We start from the raw sequence: 19,874 nt of genomic DNA, 5'->3' as shown, positions 1-19,874 counted from the left end.
CATTTCAGACTGTTTCCCCATAGGTTTTCTTCATGAGTATCCTCAAAGAGAACCCATGTTTCATTCAGTAGAGTAGAGAATGCTGTGCTGGATCAATTTCAAGATCCTCGCTGGAGCTGTGAGAGCTGAACTAAATAGGCATATGGAAGAGCAAGGTTATTCAATGGAAACAAGACTAGGATGAAAAACCTAGAGTCTGATGTGGCCATGGTATGAAATGAACAGAGAGCTTCTTCCTGTTAGGTGGACTGATATGAGGAGATGCTTATTTTCAAAAGTCATAGGAAACAATGGTTGAAATGGATAAGACCACCCAATTGTCACAGGACATTAATGCAACAGCATGTTTACATTGTCTACTCTAGAAAACGAACGTTAGAGAGCCCAATTGGATGATAGCAATAAAAGAGGCATGAGGTTGTAATCACTTGGTCAGTCAAGATTCAACCTCTGTTGTTCTCTTCTTAAATAATTTTAAATACGTTTTCTAACTGGCAAAGGAGCCACCATGGCTTTGTCATTTACAAATTGATTCAAGAACTTCATATCGTAATTTATTTCATTCTAGCACAACCTTATGCAAGACTTCCATAATTTTATTAAATAACAAAAGTGATATTGAATCTTTCTTAGAAATTGTTTAGAGTCAGCATTTTGCAAACATTCTTGGCCAAAGTCTGCTCTTGCTTTTGAGAAAACGTCAATTTTTTTGCCCAGTGGAATACCAAAATTCTATTCTGAAATTAAGCTTGTAAACATAACAAGTTTAAATAATGTAAATTTTGCTCTAACCACTTTGGATCAGTGGTTAGAGCATCAGCCCAAGGACTGAGCCCAGAGGGCCGGTACCTCCGGCTGTGATCCAGGGGCATATGCATGCAGGGAGGCAACCAATGTCTTTCTTTCTCTCTGTCTGTTTCTCCTCCTTCCTTCCAAACTCTCTAAATATCACTGCAAAAAATATCCTTGGATGAGGATTAACAACAATAAAAAAGTAATTTTTTAAATAAAAGTGTTTGTAACCTTATAAGGTAAAACTTTAGCAGAAGTGCATCCTATCCTAAGGTTGGCTCTGGTTAAATCCTTCCCTTGGTCAACATTTACTGAGCACTTACAATCAGCGGGGCCCTCAGAGTGAACAAGATACAAACCTGCCCCTCCATGATGTCAGAATGGAATGGGGAAAGGACACTTTCACTGATAATCACTACACAGTGCAGTAGGTTCATAATAGAGAGCAACATCCATTTCTAAGGCTTTTGTTTCATTAGAGTCAATGAGGGAAAAGCCATGTTCTGGGCAAGTAAGGGCATGTCAGTTGTCTTCCTGGTTACTTTTTTTTTTACTGAAGGAAAAGGCTCATGAGGCAGTGGAGAAGGTACATTCAGTCATAGCTGGGGGGATGCAGGTTCCACCTTTTACTAGCTCTGAGCAAAACTCTGTCTTTGTTTCCTCATGTGGAAGAAGATGGTGTAATAGGGTGAATGGGAGGGTTAAGATAATGAATGTAAAATGTTTAGAATAGTGTGTTGCACATATTTAATAATGTTATTATTTTACATGCTTTGTGCTCTCCTTAAAGACAATTAATTACCCTCCAATGCTCTCTTCCTTTAGATTGTCAGTCAATAATATATAAACTTAATAATGGAAATGAGAAATAGCCAGTTTGGCTCAATGAATAGAACATCAGCCTACAGACTGCAGGATGGCAGGTTGGATTCCATTCAAGGGGAAATACCTCGGTTGTAGGCCCAATCCCCAATCCTGGTCTCCCCATAATAGGCATGTCTCTCTCACATCGATGTTTCTCACTCTGTCCCCATTCCTTCCACTCTCTAAAAATCAATGGAAAAATTACTTCAGGTGAGGATTAACAAAAATAAAATTAAATAATGGAAATCAGAAGTAAATATAATACATAAACTAGAAAATCAGAAAAAAAGGAAAAATGAATACTTCCAACTAGACTTAGCACTGGACAAGCTTGCCTCTTGCCTAGGTTCTTTACTCTCTCCTATGTACTCAGACACAGGGTGATCACACCACCCTGGATCAGATAGAGCCCTTTACTGAGAGTCTCAAATCTAAAGGAGACCTAGTTCATAGGCCACAAAAAGGAGACCTAGTTTATGTGCCTTATCTGAACACTGTTATTTATTTTTTTTAAGTATTTTTTATTGATTCAGAGAGGAAGGCAAAGGGAAAGAAAGAGAGAGAACCATTGGCTGATTGCTTCCTGTATGCCTCCCACTGGGGATCAAGCTCCAACTCTAGCATATGCCCCAACCTAGAATCCAGCCGAGAACTCATGATTCATAGATTCACACTCAACCACTAAGCCACATGGACCAGACTTCTTTTCAATTTAAAATCTTTTCATTTAATGAGTATATTTCACCAGTTAAATAAGAACAACAAACCAAATGAACAACCTTCCTAATATAATGTGTAGTTGTGATTGGGATGAAAAACCTGAAACAGATATATATGTCAAACAAAGATGATTAGAAGGTAACATTCACTGAAAAGCTGGTAACTAAAAAATGTCCCAATTAAGACAAGACATTGATAGGAATGGTCCATGAGAAAAGTTTATTTAAATGGTTTCATGAAATGTGAAAACGGGAAAAAGTAGTAAAAGTCTTGAAATGATTTCACATATGCATATGTAATTAATTAGTAAAAGAAGAAGAAAATCATCTCTCCTCCCACATCAGTACATTTCTACAGTCTTTAGAGTCCTGATCAGAGCCACAGCTGCTGTCAATGCCCACTTCACATTTGCTCTACTGAGCCTCCTTCCACCAAGTGTATGAAGAGTTTGCTATAAAAGACTTCTTCCAGCACTACTTATTTTCTGCTTTTGGTTTTTCCTCTTTTAATTCCTTCTTCTCTCCTTGTGTAACTGCTTCTCCACTTTCTTCTGGAGCTTCATGTGAACATGGAAATAAATTCTTTCCAGTCCCCATACCAGCACCAAAAAGTACACCAAACATCATTGCAAAAAGACAACAACAGCAACAGCAAATTGTAAATAAAAAAAGTACTGCGAAAAATAAAAAGGGGATTATCAACACAACCTCTTCCTTGGCTTTCCTTTCATCTCCATTCTCTCCTCTGCCAAAATTACCATGATCAACACTATGACTTTTCCTTTCTTCCTCACTTAGATTTTCATCCTCAATTTTGCCAGGAGAACCACTGTCCACACTCCCCCCATTTCCTGGAGTCCTGCAGTCGGGGGGTGCATAGCCAGCCTCACAGTGGCAGTGCCTTACATTGTTACAGACTCCTCTCCCATTGCACATTTCTGCTGGTCTGCAGTCATAGTTGAGCACAGCATGATCAGTGCAGGAGTAATTCATGCAGACTTTGTTTGGGGCACAAGCAGTGCCAGAGTGCACATCTCCCTCATCAGGGATATCAGTAATGTTATAGACATCCAAGCTCCAGCAGAAGTCACCTTCATAAGGAATCTGGATCAGTGTGTGATGGGGTTTGATGGATGGGATGATGGATGGGACCCGTCTAATATTTGTACATATAATTTTCCCACAAAATACATTATCATCAAAGCACTTAACATATCTTGACATTGCTGAGGTGGGATGGCCACAGTTTCCAAACCGGTCCCCTTTGCTGTTCATTGAAATGTAACAGTTTTCTGGGGCTGACCGTGCAGTGTCCCCATACATAGCCATGCATTGGTTATCAGGGTTCCTGCATTGACCCCCAACACAGTAGTGCAGTCTACCGCATGACGTCCCATCTTGCTTATAGGTGTCTGTGGGGCACTCTGCAGAGGTACCATCACAATACTCTGGGAGGTCACACTCTCCCAAAGCAGAACGGCACATGAATCCCTTATTCTTCAGTCGGCAACCAAAACAGCAGAGTCCATCACTACATTCTGCACTCCCCTTCAGGCTACATGTTTGGTCACAGCACGGGTCAGTGTAACAGGCAGAACCACAGTCACACTGCTCCTCACCCTCCACCACACCGTTTCCACAGTAGGAATCCCTACGCAAGCGGCCTTTGTGCCGCTGAGGGTTGTTAAATAGGCAGGCCCCTCTGTGTTCCTGGAGGAACTGGTAGAAGTCGTCAGAGCTACAGTTGCTGAAGCCACTTTCTTTAGTGATATTGTCACGCATGAGGCAGAGGGGTTTGTCTTTACAAATGCAGGCTGAGTGGTCGTGCCGAATACCCAAGTTGTGCCCAAGCTCATGGACCATGAGCGCTGCAAACAGCAGGACATCTTCATGATGGAAGGATTCAACAGCTGCTGCAAAACCACTTGAGCAGGCACCATTGAGAAATGCCTGTCCCATACCCTGTGCAGGATGCTGTCCGACAATCATGTGGGCAACATCATGCTTCACACGATGGAGGAGCTTCTCTTGTCTCCAGCTGTTGAAATTCCCGAGTGTAACTTGCAGGTCCACTGGGACCTCTATGAGGTCCCCCTCGGTCCAAATCTCCATTCCAGCCAGCACCACCTCTGTGTTTATTTCCCTAGTGAAGCTGTTGGCCAGGGCAATGATGTCTATCACCCTCTGGACCGTCTCATTGACGTTACTGCCCCACATTTGGAACCGCTGGTTGTTGACCACAACAAACATCTCCACATACTTGGTGAGTGACCACAAGTAGGACAGCTCCTGTAGACCGCCAGGCTTCCTGCTCCCTTGTTGTTGGCTGGTGGACACCACTGGGCTGTCTTTGGAAGTGACACTGCAGGAGACTGGTGCTTGATGGGCCATGGTGTACAACACATGTTCAAACCGTTTTGAAGAGTCCATGGGCTCTATGCCATAGGATTTTCCCTCTTTAATCAGGATGCCCCTGAGGCCCGAACAGGTGTTGACAGAAACGAAAGAACCCGGGAGTGCTTCTATGTAGCCTTCATAGTGACAGTCATGTGAGATGAAAGGCATTTCTTGTCCCAGGATGCCATTGTGGTAGCTGAAGACTGGAAAGTTCTTGATATAATAGTCTGTCTTCACTTTCAGGTGAATCACCTCTTTCTGGCCCTGAATACATAACATATAAGAAGCCTCTTCCACTGGGTCTTGTCTTCCATGAACTGTCAGAGCCTTGGGAATGACTATTTCATAGGATGAGTAATATACTGATCCCAGGTCACAGTACAGGCTTGGCAGCAAACTCAGTACCAACACCAGCACAATCCCCAACCTGACACGTGAAGATCCTGGCACCAGTACCAGCACCAAGCCCTTCATCTGGGCAGTCCAGGTCTGAAGCACTCTGCTTGTCTCATACATCATAACCTCTTGGTTCTTCTGTAGAGAAGGCAAGGAGGAGGCAGACTCCCTCACATAGGCAGCCACTGACATGGCCCCAGTGAATCAGTGGCTGATGTAGTGCCTGGGTCCATGAGCAGCAGCACTCCTTGACATGCAGACCCTTAGGGTCTGGGATTAGCTTCAGGTGTTTGCTGGCTGTGTAAAGGGTGAGTACTGCCTACTTATGGCTGTGTCCTTTCTAGTCTCTCTGACCTCTGTGTTATCCTTCAGATAGTGTCCTTTCTGTGGTTTAGTTCCGTATCATTAGCTTCAGTGATCCTTGGCTATAGTCCTTTTGATGTTGTGATGTAATAAGAAAGACTGCAAACTGTAAAGTGCAAGATTGTACCTTGAGAGAGGAAACAAAACCTCCGTGCCTTCTTCAACTGTGCCATACGGAACACCCCCAACTACTGTGTCCGTTGCTCGGCCAACTCCTAATGTTCCAGACCAGGGGGCTTGAAGATCATTGGTGGGCAGTGTGCCCCATTGCCCCTTTCCCCTCATCTAAAACTCTTGCTCTGTAACACATGGTCATCAAACTGAAGTTGTTCTTGATCCCTCAATGATGCTTTTATAGTAATATGCACATCTCTCAGGCCAGTCTGTTAGATAGGCAAGGGACTGGCTTCCCTGTGCTCCAGGATAGACCTAAGTGGGCTGGTGACCATGGGGCAAGGGACAATACTCTAATTTTTTAACATCATCAAAATTCATCCTCTCAAATTTTTTTTATAACATTGCCAAAAAATGTGTATGGGAGAAGCCAACAGAGCAGCCTTATTTTATGTATGATTTTCATGGGCACGTTGGCTCCAGGCCCACACCATTCTTTGGATGGCTTAGACATGTTGGTACCCTAAAATTAAGCCAATTAAAGACTAGGTATCCCCAAAGTCTCCCTGTGTTAGAAAATGTTCTACAATAGCCTAGCCGGTTTGCTCAGTGGTTAGAGCAGGGGTGGGCAAACTTTTTGACTCGAGGGCCACAATGGGTTCTTAAACTGGACCGGAGGGCCGGAACAAAAGCATGGATGGAGTGTTTGTGTGAACTAATATAAATTCAAAGTAAACATCATTACATAAAAGGGTACGGTCTTTTTTTCAATAGTTTTATTCATTTCAAACGGGCCGGATCTGGCCCGCGGGCCGTAGTTTGCCCACGGCTGGGTTAGAGGGTCGGCCTGCAGACCCAAGGGTCCCAGGTTCGATTCTAGTCAGGAGTACCTACCTCAGTTACAGGCTCCTTCCCGGCTCAGGCCCTGGTCGGAGCTTGTGCAGGAGGCAACTAATCGATGTGTTTCTCTCACATCAATATTTCTGTCTTTCCATATCTCTTCCACTCTCTCTAAAAAAATCAATGGAAAAATATCCTCAGGTGAGGGTTAAAAAAAGAAAGAAAGGTTATCTACATGTATCCAGTGCCCAGTTCTGTTTTCATCCTTATTCACCCAGGTTCAAGAGTAGATAAATTAACCAGGCCAATATGGTTCAGAGATTGAGCATTGACCTAGGCTCCATGAGGCCACTGGTTAGATTCTGGATCAGGGCACATGCCTGCGTGTCATGCTGGATCCTCACATTGATGTTTCCTTCTCAGATGTTTCTATCTCTCTCCTCCTTCCTCTCTTTCAAAAAATCAGTAAGAACATATTGTTAATAAAAGAGTAGATTAACTAGAATTACTAATTGAAGGAATAAATGACTCCCAGGTAAAAGTGCGGTCATGTCTCATCTGTTGTATGTTATTTGTTTGCGCTTGCATCAGACCTGCCCTGAAAGAATGAAAATGTCTCTAGAAAAACTATGTGGACAAATGGTACATTCGTGAACTCAAAATGTACCTCCCTCTTCCTACATTTTGCTGGTCACTTCACTTCCCTAATGTCTTCGTGCCTCATATTTCCCTGAGAAAAATAAAAGCAATCAAGAGCACTTTCACATGGAGACACCACATGAGTCACATGTATCTAAATTTTCCTCCAACTCTGGTGGATAAATTGTCCATATTCCAACTAAGGCCAGTTCTCCTACTTGTGAGTGGGGTCTACTTCCCTTTCAGTTTCTCATGAACTTCACTTTTTGAACTGTCCCTTCTGTCTTTTATTTCCAAAACATGTTTGTCCATTGGATTCAATCTCATTATATGCAGTAATGTTTCATCTTTATCAAACCTTCACTCTCAACCCACATCACTCTCCAGTCACCATCCAAAATCTCCTCTAGACCACAAACTTACACCATACACAAAAATAAACTCAAAATGGATAAAGGATTTAAACGTAAGATGGGAAACCATAAAAATCTTAGAGAAATCCACAAGCTGCAAAAATCTGACATATGTCGAAGCAATATCTTCAGCCTAGGACAGTGGTCGGCAAACTGCGGCTCGCGAGCTACATGCAGCTCTTTGGCCCCTTGAGTGTGGCTCTCCCACAAAATGCCATGTGCGGGTGCGCATGCAGTGCCATTGAAACTTCGTGGCCCATGCGCAGAAGTCAGTTTTCGGCCTGGGGGAGTCTATTTTGAAGAAGTACTGTTGATATTTGGCTCTGTTGACTGAGTTTGCCGACCATTGGCCTAGGGCAATGGAAACTAAAGAGAAAATAAACAAATGGGACGACATCAAAATAAAAAGCTTCTGCACAGAAAAGAAGCCTGTCCCGACCCGCGGGACAACAACGGGGGAACGAAGAGACACCCTAGGAGAATGAAACAAGCAAGGGACACGAAAGAATGGAGGCAAGACAAGTTCTGATCAAGCCTCAAACTTTATTCTCACAGCGGCAGGATATATACTGTTTTAGGGAAGGGGGGTGGGTAAAGGGGTCTATGGGCAGTAACCTATTACTAGTGATTTAGGATGGCTGTGCTTATTAGCGGAGATGTGTGATTTAGCAGACTCTGGATGGCTGTGTGCTTATCAGTGGAGATATGTGATTTATCGGCTGTGTGAGGGTAGTTTATCTTTTAACTGCTGGCCAATTTGCAAGACACAGGTGGTTTCTGGTAATTAGGAGTTTCTGGAGGAGCCAGAAACTTATAGTTCTTAAGATGGCTTTGTTTAAGCCAATATCTTTAATGGCTCCCAACAATTCCTCCCTTTTTCTTTATTAAGGGTGGGCTTTAACCGACTGGGGGAGTAGGGACCTGGTTCCTCCCGTGGGATGGTGGGATCCCACCGTCAGTGGCTCTTGGTATCTTTTGGGGAGGAGAGGCAGAGCCGATAGTTATGTATGGATACCAACCTCTATGCAAACCAGGTGTGCTCACAGGGAAATCCAGAGGCGGTCGAAAATTTTTGTGACCTTCCCTTGCAGTGCTTTGCCGTGCACCCAGGTCGGTGCCCATGCCTTTCTCCTTCTATGGGGAGTAGGCAAGCATCCCTCTGGCGTCATGCTGTCCCCGCAGGGAGGGAGTTTTAGCAGTCATTATAATCACATTCACGGTCTAACATGGCTAGACAATGGTAGTGTACCTGAATGGGTTTGGCCAGGATGCTATCAACCTGCTGTTTTACAAAGTCTGTTAATTTTCTAAAAGCCCAGGGGCCGAAAGCTAGGATTAGGAGAAGGCTTATAAGGGGGCCGAGAACAGGGAGCAGGTAGGGCAGGAGTCCGTTCAGTCCGCTCCAAAGGGGGTTCTCGAATAATTCTTTCCGTCTCTTCACTAGATCTTCTTGTAACTTCTTTATCTTGTCTCGGACGATCCCGGATTTGTTGGCATAGAAGCAGCAGCGTTCCTGTAGGGCCAAGCATATTCCTCCCTGTTCTGCTGTGAGCAAATCTAACCCTCTTCTATTTTGTAGTACTACTTCAGCTAATGAATCTATCTGATCTTGGAGATCATTGATAGTGCCTGAGAGAGCTTGGACATCATCAATTAGCTGGTTAGATAATTTATTATAGGTGTGTAATGCTGTCCCTAATCCGGCGGAACCGGTAGCTACAGCTCCTTTTGGCAAAAAAAAGTCAAGAGAGGTCAATACAGAATGCTTAAGTGCCTTCCCCAGGAGGGGATAAATCCCTTCACATTCTCAAAATATCCAAAGTAAATGTTAATTTGTAAGTTTGTTTGGGATAAATGCACAATATACTGTTGTAAAGCATCAAAACTTATGAATAAAACTTGTAGAATAATACCATGTAAGAATATTCTTTGCTCTAGGTCATGACACCTTTAATTTTCTAAACTCAAGGTTTGGAATGAGGAACCTAGTTTTTTTAAAAAAAAAGACATTTAGAGAAGCAGAGACAGTATGCTATCTAAATTACAGTTTTGGGTAAACACATTATCTAGAGTCCTTGGGTAACCTAGGTAAAACTTAGGCATGTTATCTGAATTAGTTTTTACCTGAATTAATTGTTATCATACTTCACTTTACCGTGCCCCAGGTGGTCTCTGGGCTGTTGGTTGTCTGGTTTGTCTTCCTCCTGCTCCTCATCTTCAGTGGACTGCTTGGAGTCGCTGCTCTCTGTGGCTGAGGTAGTTGATTGTTTACAGCTACATGTTATGGCTCCAGGCGCAAGATCTTCAGTCTGGCTAGATTCCTGATGCAGTTTAATATTTCTAGCAGGAATCCATACGGGTTTGGAAAAATTCTCTGGGAATATACAAGCATAGCCTCTGCCAAAGGTTAATAATGGGTCAGGTCCCTTCCATAAACCAGATTCGGGATCCTTCCATTTAACTAGACCATTTTCTTTTGTTTTATTCTGACACCAATGTAGCTCCATAGGTGTCTTTCCATCAGCATCACAAGTGAAAAAATTTTAGAGTAATTAAAGCTAGGTGCAGCCTACCTGAAGGTGATTTCTCCATCATCCCCCTTTTTTGTTTTTCAAGTTGGGATTTTTAAAAGCTGATGAAACTCTGAAGCCTCTTTTAATAAAGCAACCAATTGATCAGCATGTGCATTTTCCTTAGTTAATGGGCCAGGTAATACACTGTGAGCCCTGATATGGGTGATATAAAAAGGGTATTTTCTCTGCTGTACAATCTGTTGAACTTGCTTAAATAGTAAGAATAAACTTTGGTCACCGGGCAGTTTCAATTCTACTTACTAGGCCCGAATCATAAGAGGAATCAGAAATTATGTTAACAGGCTGTTGGAAATCTTGCAATGCAGCCTTAATAGCTTCTAATTCAATTCTTTGCACAGAAGTATGACTGGTCAGTATGACTCTGTCAGAATTTATAGTATGATAGGCAGCTTTCCCATTTGATGATCCATCAGTAAAAACAGTTAAAGCTCCAGGAATTGGTTCCTGCTTAGTGTTTTTTTTGGCATAATGATGGAGGTCTTATATAAAAATTGTAAAAGTTTATCTTTTAATAGTTGACTGCTAAGTTCCCCTGAATATCCACTTAGCCCAATTTGCCAATTTTAAGTCAGTTTGAAATAACATTTATTCTTTTAACTTTACTTGTCCTAAGTTATGGACAGTAAATGACATTAATTAAATTTCTGGTATTAGTCTTTAAGTAAATTTACATAAACTTTGTTTAAGGAGGCAAAATACAAATTATTTAATTTAGCTTATGAGGCCCAACATATTGATTTTTAATTTTAGTTAGACATCTGAAGGAAAACTCTTTTTATTTCCTTCTAGACAGTTTTCTTTCTCACACAAGCAACAAATGTAAGGAACATGGTTGCCTTTTGAGATTTTAACAAATACTGTGGCAAAGCTATATATTTCAAGTGATTTTTCATTTATGGTGACTAACTATTGTCAGATTTAGTATTTTAACAACAATCTGTAAATGTTAGTGGAAGATATTTCAAAATATTAAAATTTCTTCTTTTTATTAAATTTAAAATAATGTTTTTTAGACAGCGTTCCCTTTCGGCTTATTTGCATATACAGAGGGATCATGGGAAGCCTTCAGTAACTTTTTAGAAGAATTTTACTTTACTAGGATTCAATTGCTTACAAAGATTAGTAAATTCAGTAAAGCTTTATGTCTGATACACGAGGTGCAAATGCTGCCCCACCTCCAGCCTAATTTAAAATGCAGTAGTGAGGAGCTTTTGTATTTTAAATTATATCTTAAAATTTCACTGCTGTATTTTAAGAAATATTAAACAAAATAACTTGTTTTGCCCTTTCTCAGAGGCAAAAACTTAAAATATATATTTATTAATTTTTATTTGATAAAGCTTTCCCAGTGATTTCAAGTATATTAAATTTAGCTAAATTTAAAAAGAGAGAATAGACTTTTGAAAAACATTTCAGGGCCCGTGAAATTTCTCAAAGTCATTCCTTAGTTACAGTTTTGAAATCCAACTTGAGAGACCACCAAATATATATATAATTTAAAAATTATATACTTCTTATAATTATTAAGAGATATCAATTAAATTTAAAGCAAATTAAATATTTAGCATTCTTCAAATCAATACTTTTACATTTAAGGATACATTTCAAACAAAATATAAGGCATTTTCAATTAATAGATTAACTTCTATCATCTAGACTTCATACTAGGCATACTCAGATTAACATTTCAGTATTATAAATTTCAATACTTTTAGATGATTTGAACTTAAAAGTTTTAAGTTTCCAGCTAATAAGCAAAACCATAGCTATTCACATGTAAACTTGACCATCAACTTCCTGGTGGTACTTGCCTTAGGGCTGGAAATTTCAAAAGAGCTACTTTAAATCACCTTGGGAAACCTATCTGCATTTCTTTCTCAGGTTCATCTTTGCCATTTTTAAGACCAAAACAGTCTCGGGTTTTTATTCTGTACTCAGCAAAAGGTCAAGTTCAGCTCAAAACTATGCGCACTCGTTTTTAAACTGGCCTTTTCCCTTTACATGTGCACAGAAATCCCGGATGCATTTATGAATTAGTAAAAGCTATTCAATTACAAGAAGGACTTTAATTTTAGAATACTTGGGGAGGGGGCGTCCACACTGGATCGCCACGTGTTCCTTCTTCCCTTCTCCCACATTCTGCTTTTGGGGGAAGTTTCAGCAAATGACTCAGATGGCGTATTTTTCCCAAAGTCATGCTTAATAGAAGACATTTTAAATTTATTCCTATTTTGCTTTCTAAAGTCATGGCTAGCACCCAAAGTTATCTTAGCCAAAGTTTGGTTGTCATAAGATGTTCTCCGGTAATTTTTAAGTAAAACATTAAGTAATCTCATTGTGGGAGAGCTTGTAACTCTGCTCTCTCTTGCCACCTTTGAATCTCTCCACACCAGAGGCGGATTCAACAGCGGGGTTTCATTTCTTATTACAGATTTTAGATTCCAAATACAAATTAAGATAAGAAAACACATTAAGATGACCATGGCACTATTTTTTCAGCCTGATTTTAAGGAGTACCTTTTAATATTCCAATCTCTTTATAATTTGGCCTTTTTGCACAGGTGATTTTATTAACGGCAAATTAAACATTTCAGGATTAGGACATGGAGGTGGAGGGAGCCATGAAGGCCATTTCTCCCATTTTTTTTCTTTTCTGCTTCTCTTAAGGAGCGGAGGGTGCAAGGGGGAGGAGATCCATCCTCCTTGACCTCTTCTAAAGCCTCTAGGAAATGAAGTGCCGTGTTCCACAAGGGGAAACAATTTTTGGCAAGTTCTGATTAACTTTTTGGCAAACTTTTAAGATCTAATGTACCTTTTTCAAGAAACCAAGGGTTATGTTCTATAATAACATGCAAAAATTATAAAAGATTACCTTCTAAAATTTTAACACTTTAAACATGCTAATCAAAAGTCTATAATAAACCATGAGCAAAGGTTAGTGACGAAAGTGAAAAAATTCTTTAAATCTTTCTTTTTAACCCGAAATCCTCGAGCCTTGAGGGACTCCCTGAGCCCTCTGAGAAATTCTTAAATCTTTCTCTTAACCCTTACTCCCCGTGTCCTGAGGGACTCCCTGAGCCCATCTAGAAATACCTCATGAGAGTTCAATGAGTTGCCCATTATTTTGGCTGGATAGTTCTCAAGATTTCCTCCTCCACGTAAGCCTCTGGGACGTATAAACCCCGTGCCAGGTCAGCTGGGAATTTCTTAAATCTCTGGTGATCCTTATGTAACCGCTCTCCTTTTACCTTACGGCCTCTGCTCGCGTGTCATAGGTCGGGATGTATAAGCCCCATACCAGGATAGCAACCACTAAGACTTAGCGAGCTCAGAGTTTGCCAGAGAGGGCAACACAGGTCGGGCCAGAGAAGAATTACTCTTCCAAGTGATTCAGAGTTTTCACTGCCGGTTTCGGGTACCCTTCACTCTTCCCCGAACGGCGAGGTGAAGCGCTTATTAGTGGACTGGAGGGAGATCAAGAAAACTAAAAAGGCCAGCCAAAGGGGGTGAAGGCTCTCAAGAGGTATTTTGAAATTCTTGCTTGGAAAGTTTCGTCTGCTTACCTTCACAACGATCTGTCTCACGGGCGGGCGAAACTGTGGCGATCAAGATGCCGAGTCTTCACTCACGAGTCAATACTGCGCGGCGACTCTAAGGGGTGCCTGGCCAGGCGCTTCAAGCAGACGTTCTCGCAGGGGGTCCCCAAGTTGCCACGTTGGGCACCAGACTGTCCCGACCCGCGGGACAACAACGGGGGAACGAAGAGACACCCTAGGAGAATGAAACAAGCAAGGGACACGAAAGAATGGAGGCAAGACAAGTTCTGATCAAGCCTCAAACTTTATTCTCACAGCGGCAGGATATATACTGTTTTAGGGAAGGGGGGTGGGTAAAGGGGTCTATGGGCAGTAACCTATTACTAGTGATTTAGGATGGCTGTGCTTATTAGCGGAGATGTGTGATTTAGCAGACTCTGGATGGCTGTGTGCTTATCAGTGGAGATATGTGATTTATCGGCTGTGTGAGGGTAGTTTATCTTTTAACTGCTGGCCAATTTGCAAGACACAGGTGGTTTCTGGTAATTAGGAGTTTCTGGAGGAGCCAGAAACTTATAGTTCTTAAGATGGCTTTGTTTAAGCCAATATCTTTAATGGCTCCCAACAGAAGCCATCAACAAAACAACAAGAAAGCCCACTGCACGATAGAACATGTTTGCAGTGTTATCTCTGATAAGAGTTTAATCTCCAACATTTACAGGGAACTCATACAACTTAAAAGGAAGATAAACAACCCAGTCAAAAAAATGGGTTGCCCTAACCCAGTGATGGCGAACCTATGACACACGTGTCAGAGGTGACACGCGAACTCATTTTTTGGGTTGATTTTTCTTTGTTAAATGGCATTTAAATATATAAAATAAATATCAAAAATATGTCTTTGTTTTACTATGGTTGCAAATATCAAAAAATTTCTATATATGACACGGCACCAGAGTTAAGTTAGGGTTTTTCAAAATGCTGACACACCGAGCTCAAAAGGTTTGCCATCACTGCCCTAACCGGTTTGTCTCAGTGAATAGAGCATCAGCCTGCAGACTCAAGGGTCCCAGGTTTGATTCTGGTCAAGGGCATGTACCTTGGTTGCGGGCACATACCCAGTAGGGACTGTGCAGGAGGCAGCTGATTGATGTTTCTCTTTCATTGATGTTTCTAACTCTCTAACCCTCTCTTTCCTCTCTGTAAAAAAAAATCAATAAAATATATATATATATTTTTTTTTTTTAAATGGGCAACGGACCTAAATAGATACTTTTCGAAAGAGGACATAAGGAAGGCCAAGAGACATATGAAACATGCTCAAAGTCACTAATCATCTGAGAGATGCAAATCAAAAAGACAATGCAATACCATCTCAAACCTGTCAGAATGGCTATTATCAACAAATCAACAAATGACAAGTCCTGGTGAGGATGCGGAGAAAAAGAAACCCTCGTGCACTGCTGGTGGGAATGCAGACTGGTGCAGCCACTGTGGACCACAGTATGGAGTTTCCTCAAAAAACTAAAAATGGAACTCCCATTTGACCCAGTGATCCCACTTCTAGGAATATACCCCAAGAAACTAGAAACACCAATCAGAAAGGATATATGCACCCCTATGTTCATAGCAGCACAATTCACCATAGCTAAGATTTGGAAACAGCCTAAGTGCCCATCAGCAGAGGAGTGGATTAAAAAACTGTGGTACATCTGCACAGTGGAATACTATGCTGCTATAAAAAGGAAGGAACTCCTACCATTTGCAACAGCATGGATGGACCTGGAGAGCCTTATGCTAAGCGAAATAAGTCAGTCAGAGAAAGATAAATATCACATGATCTCACTCATTTATGGAATATAATGAACAACATAAACTGATGAACAAAAACAGATCCAGAGACAGAGAAGCATCAATCAGATGGTCAAACCTCAGAGGGAAGGTAGGGGAGGATGGGGGTAAGGGGGGGAGATCAACCAAGCCTAACCAATGGACACAGACACCAGGGGGGTGAGGGCATGAGTGGGGATGGAGGGGGGGCAATGAGGGGATAAGGACACATATGTAATACATTAATCAATAAAGAAAAAAAATCTCTTTCATACATAATGAAATTCTGGAAATATATATATACATTCTGTTCCAATTTGCACCCATACTTTTTTCTTTCCTGAAATTTAAATTTTGAATCATAGCATAGCCACAAAATGTGAATAAAACATAAATATATTTTTCAGTAAATTATTTGGAAGAGAACAGCTCAGTCACACACAAAAGGACACGTGTTATGACTTAATTTATATGAGGTTCCTCAAGTAATCGAGTTAATAGAGACAGAAAGTGAAGTGGAGATTACAGGAGCTGGGAAAGGAGTAATAGGACTGGTTAATGAAGACAGTTTCAGTTTGAGATGATGAAAAAGTTCTGGCAGTGGATGTTGATGATGGTTGCACAACAATGTAAATGTACTTAATGCCACTGAGCTGTACACTTAGAAATGGTAAGGAGCGTTAATTTTATCTTATGAATATTGGAGAGAGAGACAGAGGGAGGGGAGCTGTGTAAGTACAACTCTGATCAAGTAATCAACAGTTTTAGCTCCATAGAAGACACCCATGTGCCATTGCCAGGTCCTCATGACCCCTTTCTTTGATGGTATCTACTTTGTCACTTTTCTTTCTCAATTTGCTTCCTAAACATGCATCACAGAATTATGTAATTTTATTTTATTTGCCTTTTATCACACCTTTAGTGAGATATAATTCATATACCTTAACATTCATTATTTAAAGTATGCATAGTGGTGGTTTGTAGTGTGTTCAGAAAATTATGCAGCTGTCATCAAATCAATTTTCTCATCCCCAAGGAAAACTCTAGTATCTATTACCAGTCACTCCCGATTGTCCCCTCTCCACAGCTCATGGCTACCACTAGTCTATTCTCCAGCTCAATGATTTTGTCTATTCCGGACACTTCATATCAGTGGAATCCTACATGTTGTAATCTTCCGTGACTGGCATATTTCACCTCACATTATGTTTCTAAGGATTAGTCCTGCAGTATATTGCATGAATTCTTCCTTTCCTTTAGCCAAATAATGTTCTTTTTTTGTGGATATACAAGATTTTACTTTTCGATCGATCTGTTGATGAATGTTTTGGTCGTTCCTACTTTGGGACTATTATGAATAATACTGCTATGGATATTTGAGTACACGTTTTTGCATGGACATATGTCTTCATTCCTCCTGGGTAGATACTTAGGGGTAGAATTGTTTGGTCATGTGAGAACTCTATGTTTATCCTCTTGAGGAACTGCTCAACTATTTCCAAAGAAGCTGCACAATTTCAAATTCCTGCCAGCAATGAATGAGGCCTCTAATTTCTCCTGATCATCACTGACATTTGTTATTGTCTACTTTTTTTTATTTTAGCCATTCTAGTGGATGTAAAGTTGTATCTTACTTTAGTTTTGATCTGCAGTTCCTTAATAATTAATTATGTTACCCACTTTTTCATGTTTCTTTTGGTCATTTATATCTTCTTTGTAAAAATTTTTATTTACATCCTTTGCCCTTATAAATCTGGGTGTCCTTTTCTTGTTGAGTTGTAAGACTCGTTAATGTTTGCTGGTTACTAGTTCCTATCAGATATGAGTTGCAAACATTTCCCTTATTCTGTGAACTCTCTTTTCACTTTCCTAAAGATATCTTGCCCTAGCTGGTTTGGCTTAGTGGATACAGCATCAGCCTGTGGACTGAAGAGTCCCAGATTTGATTCCAGTCAAGGTCATGTACCTCGGTTGCAGGTTCCCTGGCCTTGGTTGGGCTGCATGCAAAAGGCAGCCAATCATTGTGTCTCTCTCACATCAATGTTTCTCTCAGTCTCTCCCTCTTCCTTCAACTCTCTAAAGTAAATGGGAAAATATCCTTGGGTGAAGATTAACAAAACAACAACAAAAAGATGTCTCTTATAGTGGAGAAGTATTTAAGTTTTTAAAAAATCCTCACTCAAGAATATGTTTTTGTTTAAAATATCTTCTTATTTATTTTTAGAGAGAGGAATGGAGAGGGACAGAGAGATAGAAACTTCAATGAGAGAGAAACATCAATGGCTGCCTCCTACATGCCCCATACTGGGGATTGAGCCCACAACCCGGGCATGTGCCCTGATAAGGAACCTCATTTGTGACTTCTTGGTTCATGGGCTGAAGCTTAAACACTGAGCATCACTGGCCTGGTCCAGAAATAAATGTTATTGATATTAGAGAGAAGAAAGAAAAATGGATGTGGGAGAGAAACATTGATCGTTTGCCTCCCATACACGTCTCAGATGGGAATTAAAGTCCAACCTGGGTATGTGCCCTGACAGGCAGTTGAATCCAAAATCTTTATGGTGTATGGGACGATGCTCCAACCAACTGAGCAACCTGGCCACAGAAAGAAGTATTACATTTTTTTCCAATTTATTTGTGTTAAATAAATTTATATAAGATATTAAATTATATCTTACCCATTTTTAAGTGTATGCTTAGAGGTATTAAATACATATCATCACTGCTAGCCATCTTCTGACTCTTCATCTTGTAAAATTCAAACTCTGTATTGATTAATCCCCATTGCCTCCTTTCCCCCGTCCTAGCAGCTGCCATTCTACTTTCTGTCTCTATAATTTTGACTACCTGAGTGCCTCATACAGTGGAATCATACAGTATCTGTCTTTCTGTGACTGGCTTATTTTACTTAGCATAATGTCCTCAAGGTTCATTCTGTTGTGGACCAACATTCACAAGAATAAGACCACCAACTCCAATTAGGTCTTAAACAGCAAGCGAGGAGTTATTGAACTGGCCAGTGACGGCCACAGGCTTTCTCCTGTAACAGCCCCGAGCTTTGTGTTCCGCGAGGTTTTATACACAGAAACCACAAACGTCCTTGATTTACAGTTACAAGGGTCTAATCAGGACCTTGACGCCGATGTCTGGGAGTGGAAGACTTGGAGTTATGCCTGGTTACCTATCCTTGACCCCATCCTTGTTAAAATTTTTTACTGACATTCAATTCATCACAATTCATGTTGTAGCATATTAAAGAATTTCCTTTCTTTTTAATGATGAGTACATTCCATTGTATGTACATACCATACTTTATTCATCCATTCATTTGTCAATGGACACTTAAGTTGCTTTATATTTTAGCTGTTATAAATAATGCTGCTATGAACATGGATATACAAACATAACTTCAAGCCCCTGGTTTAGATTCTTTTGGATATATACTCAGAAGTTGTATAGCTGGACCATATGGTAATTCTGTTTTTAATTTTTTTATGTCATATTGTATTCCATAGGGGCTGTGCTGTTTTACATTCCCACCAACCGTACACAAGGTCTTCCATATTCTTCAGATCCTCTCTCACACTAGTTATTTAAAAAACATCACTGGCCAGGCCCAGGAATATGTTTTATTGATTTTAGAGAGAGGGTTGGTTTTTTTTATAAGGTGTGAGGTGGTATCTCATAGTAGGTTTGATTTGTAGTCTCTGAAGATTAGTGATGTTGAATATCTTTTCCTGTGCTTATAGGCCATCTGTGTATATTTATTGAAGAAATATTCATTTGAGTCCTTTGCCCATTGTCTGAATCAGGTTGTTGGTTTTTTTGTTGTTGAGGCTTAGGAGTTCTCTGTATGTTATGGATATTAATCTTTTCCCTGCTATGTGATTTTCAAATATCTTCTCTCTTATTCTTGTGTTATCTCTTTACTCTGTTCATAGTGGTTTTTGATCCACAAAACTTTTTTATTTTCATGAACTCCAGTTTGTCTTTTGTTGCCTGTGCCTTTAGTATCATATGTGAGAAATCATTGCCAAATCCAATTGATAGGGGCAGAAATAGAATGTTGGGGAACCAGCTAGAATTGTAAGAAATATTAATCGTGCTCTGTTAACCGTAATTGTTTTGGTCTGATTAAAGAAGGCACGTTCTAACCTGGCTGGCAGTTACACACAGTCCTTTGAAGACCCTAGCCAAGCCGTGGGCAAACTACGGCCCGCGGGCTGGATCCGGCTGTTTGAAATGAATAAAACTATTGAAAAAAAAGACTGTACCTTTTTATGTAATGATGTTTACTTTGAATTTATATTAGTTTACACAAACACTCCATCCATGCTTTTGTTCCGGCCCTCCGGTCCAGTTTAAGAACCCATT

At 40.6% G+C, this 19,874-nt stretch overlaps 1 protein-coding gene across 1 annotated transcript; it reads right to left on the bottom strand.

Moving 5' to 3' along the window:
• Nucleotides 1–2,633: 2,633 nt before the first annotated feature.
• Nucleotides 2,634–6,304, bottom strand: LOC118678648 (disintegrin and metalloproteinase domain-containing protein 1a-like). Its single transcript, XM_036354484.1, has one exon. It carries the CDS (start codon nt 5,358–5,360, stop codon nt 2,850–2,852), a length of 2,511 nt encoding a protein of 836 aa, XP_036210377.1. The 5' UTR covers nt 5,361–6,304; the 3' UTR covers nt 2,634–2,849.
• Between the last annotated feature and the right edge of the window lie 13,570 nt (nt 6,305–19,874).

Source organism: Myotis myotis, unplaced genomic scaffold (assembly GCF_014108235.1).
Source record: "Myotis myotis isolate mMyoMyo1 unplaced genomic scaffold, mMyoMyo1.p scaffold_m19_p_20, whole genome shotgun sequence".
Classification (NCBI taxonomy): domain Eukaryota; kingdom Metazoa; phylum Chordata; class Mammalia; order Chiroptera; family Vespertilionidae; genus Myotis; species Myotis myotis.
Note: the sequence above shows the minus strand (reverse complement) of the source record. Positions and strands in the feature narration are given on the sequence as shown.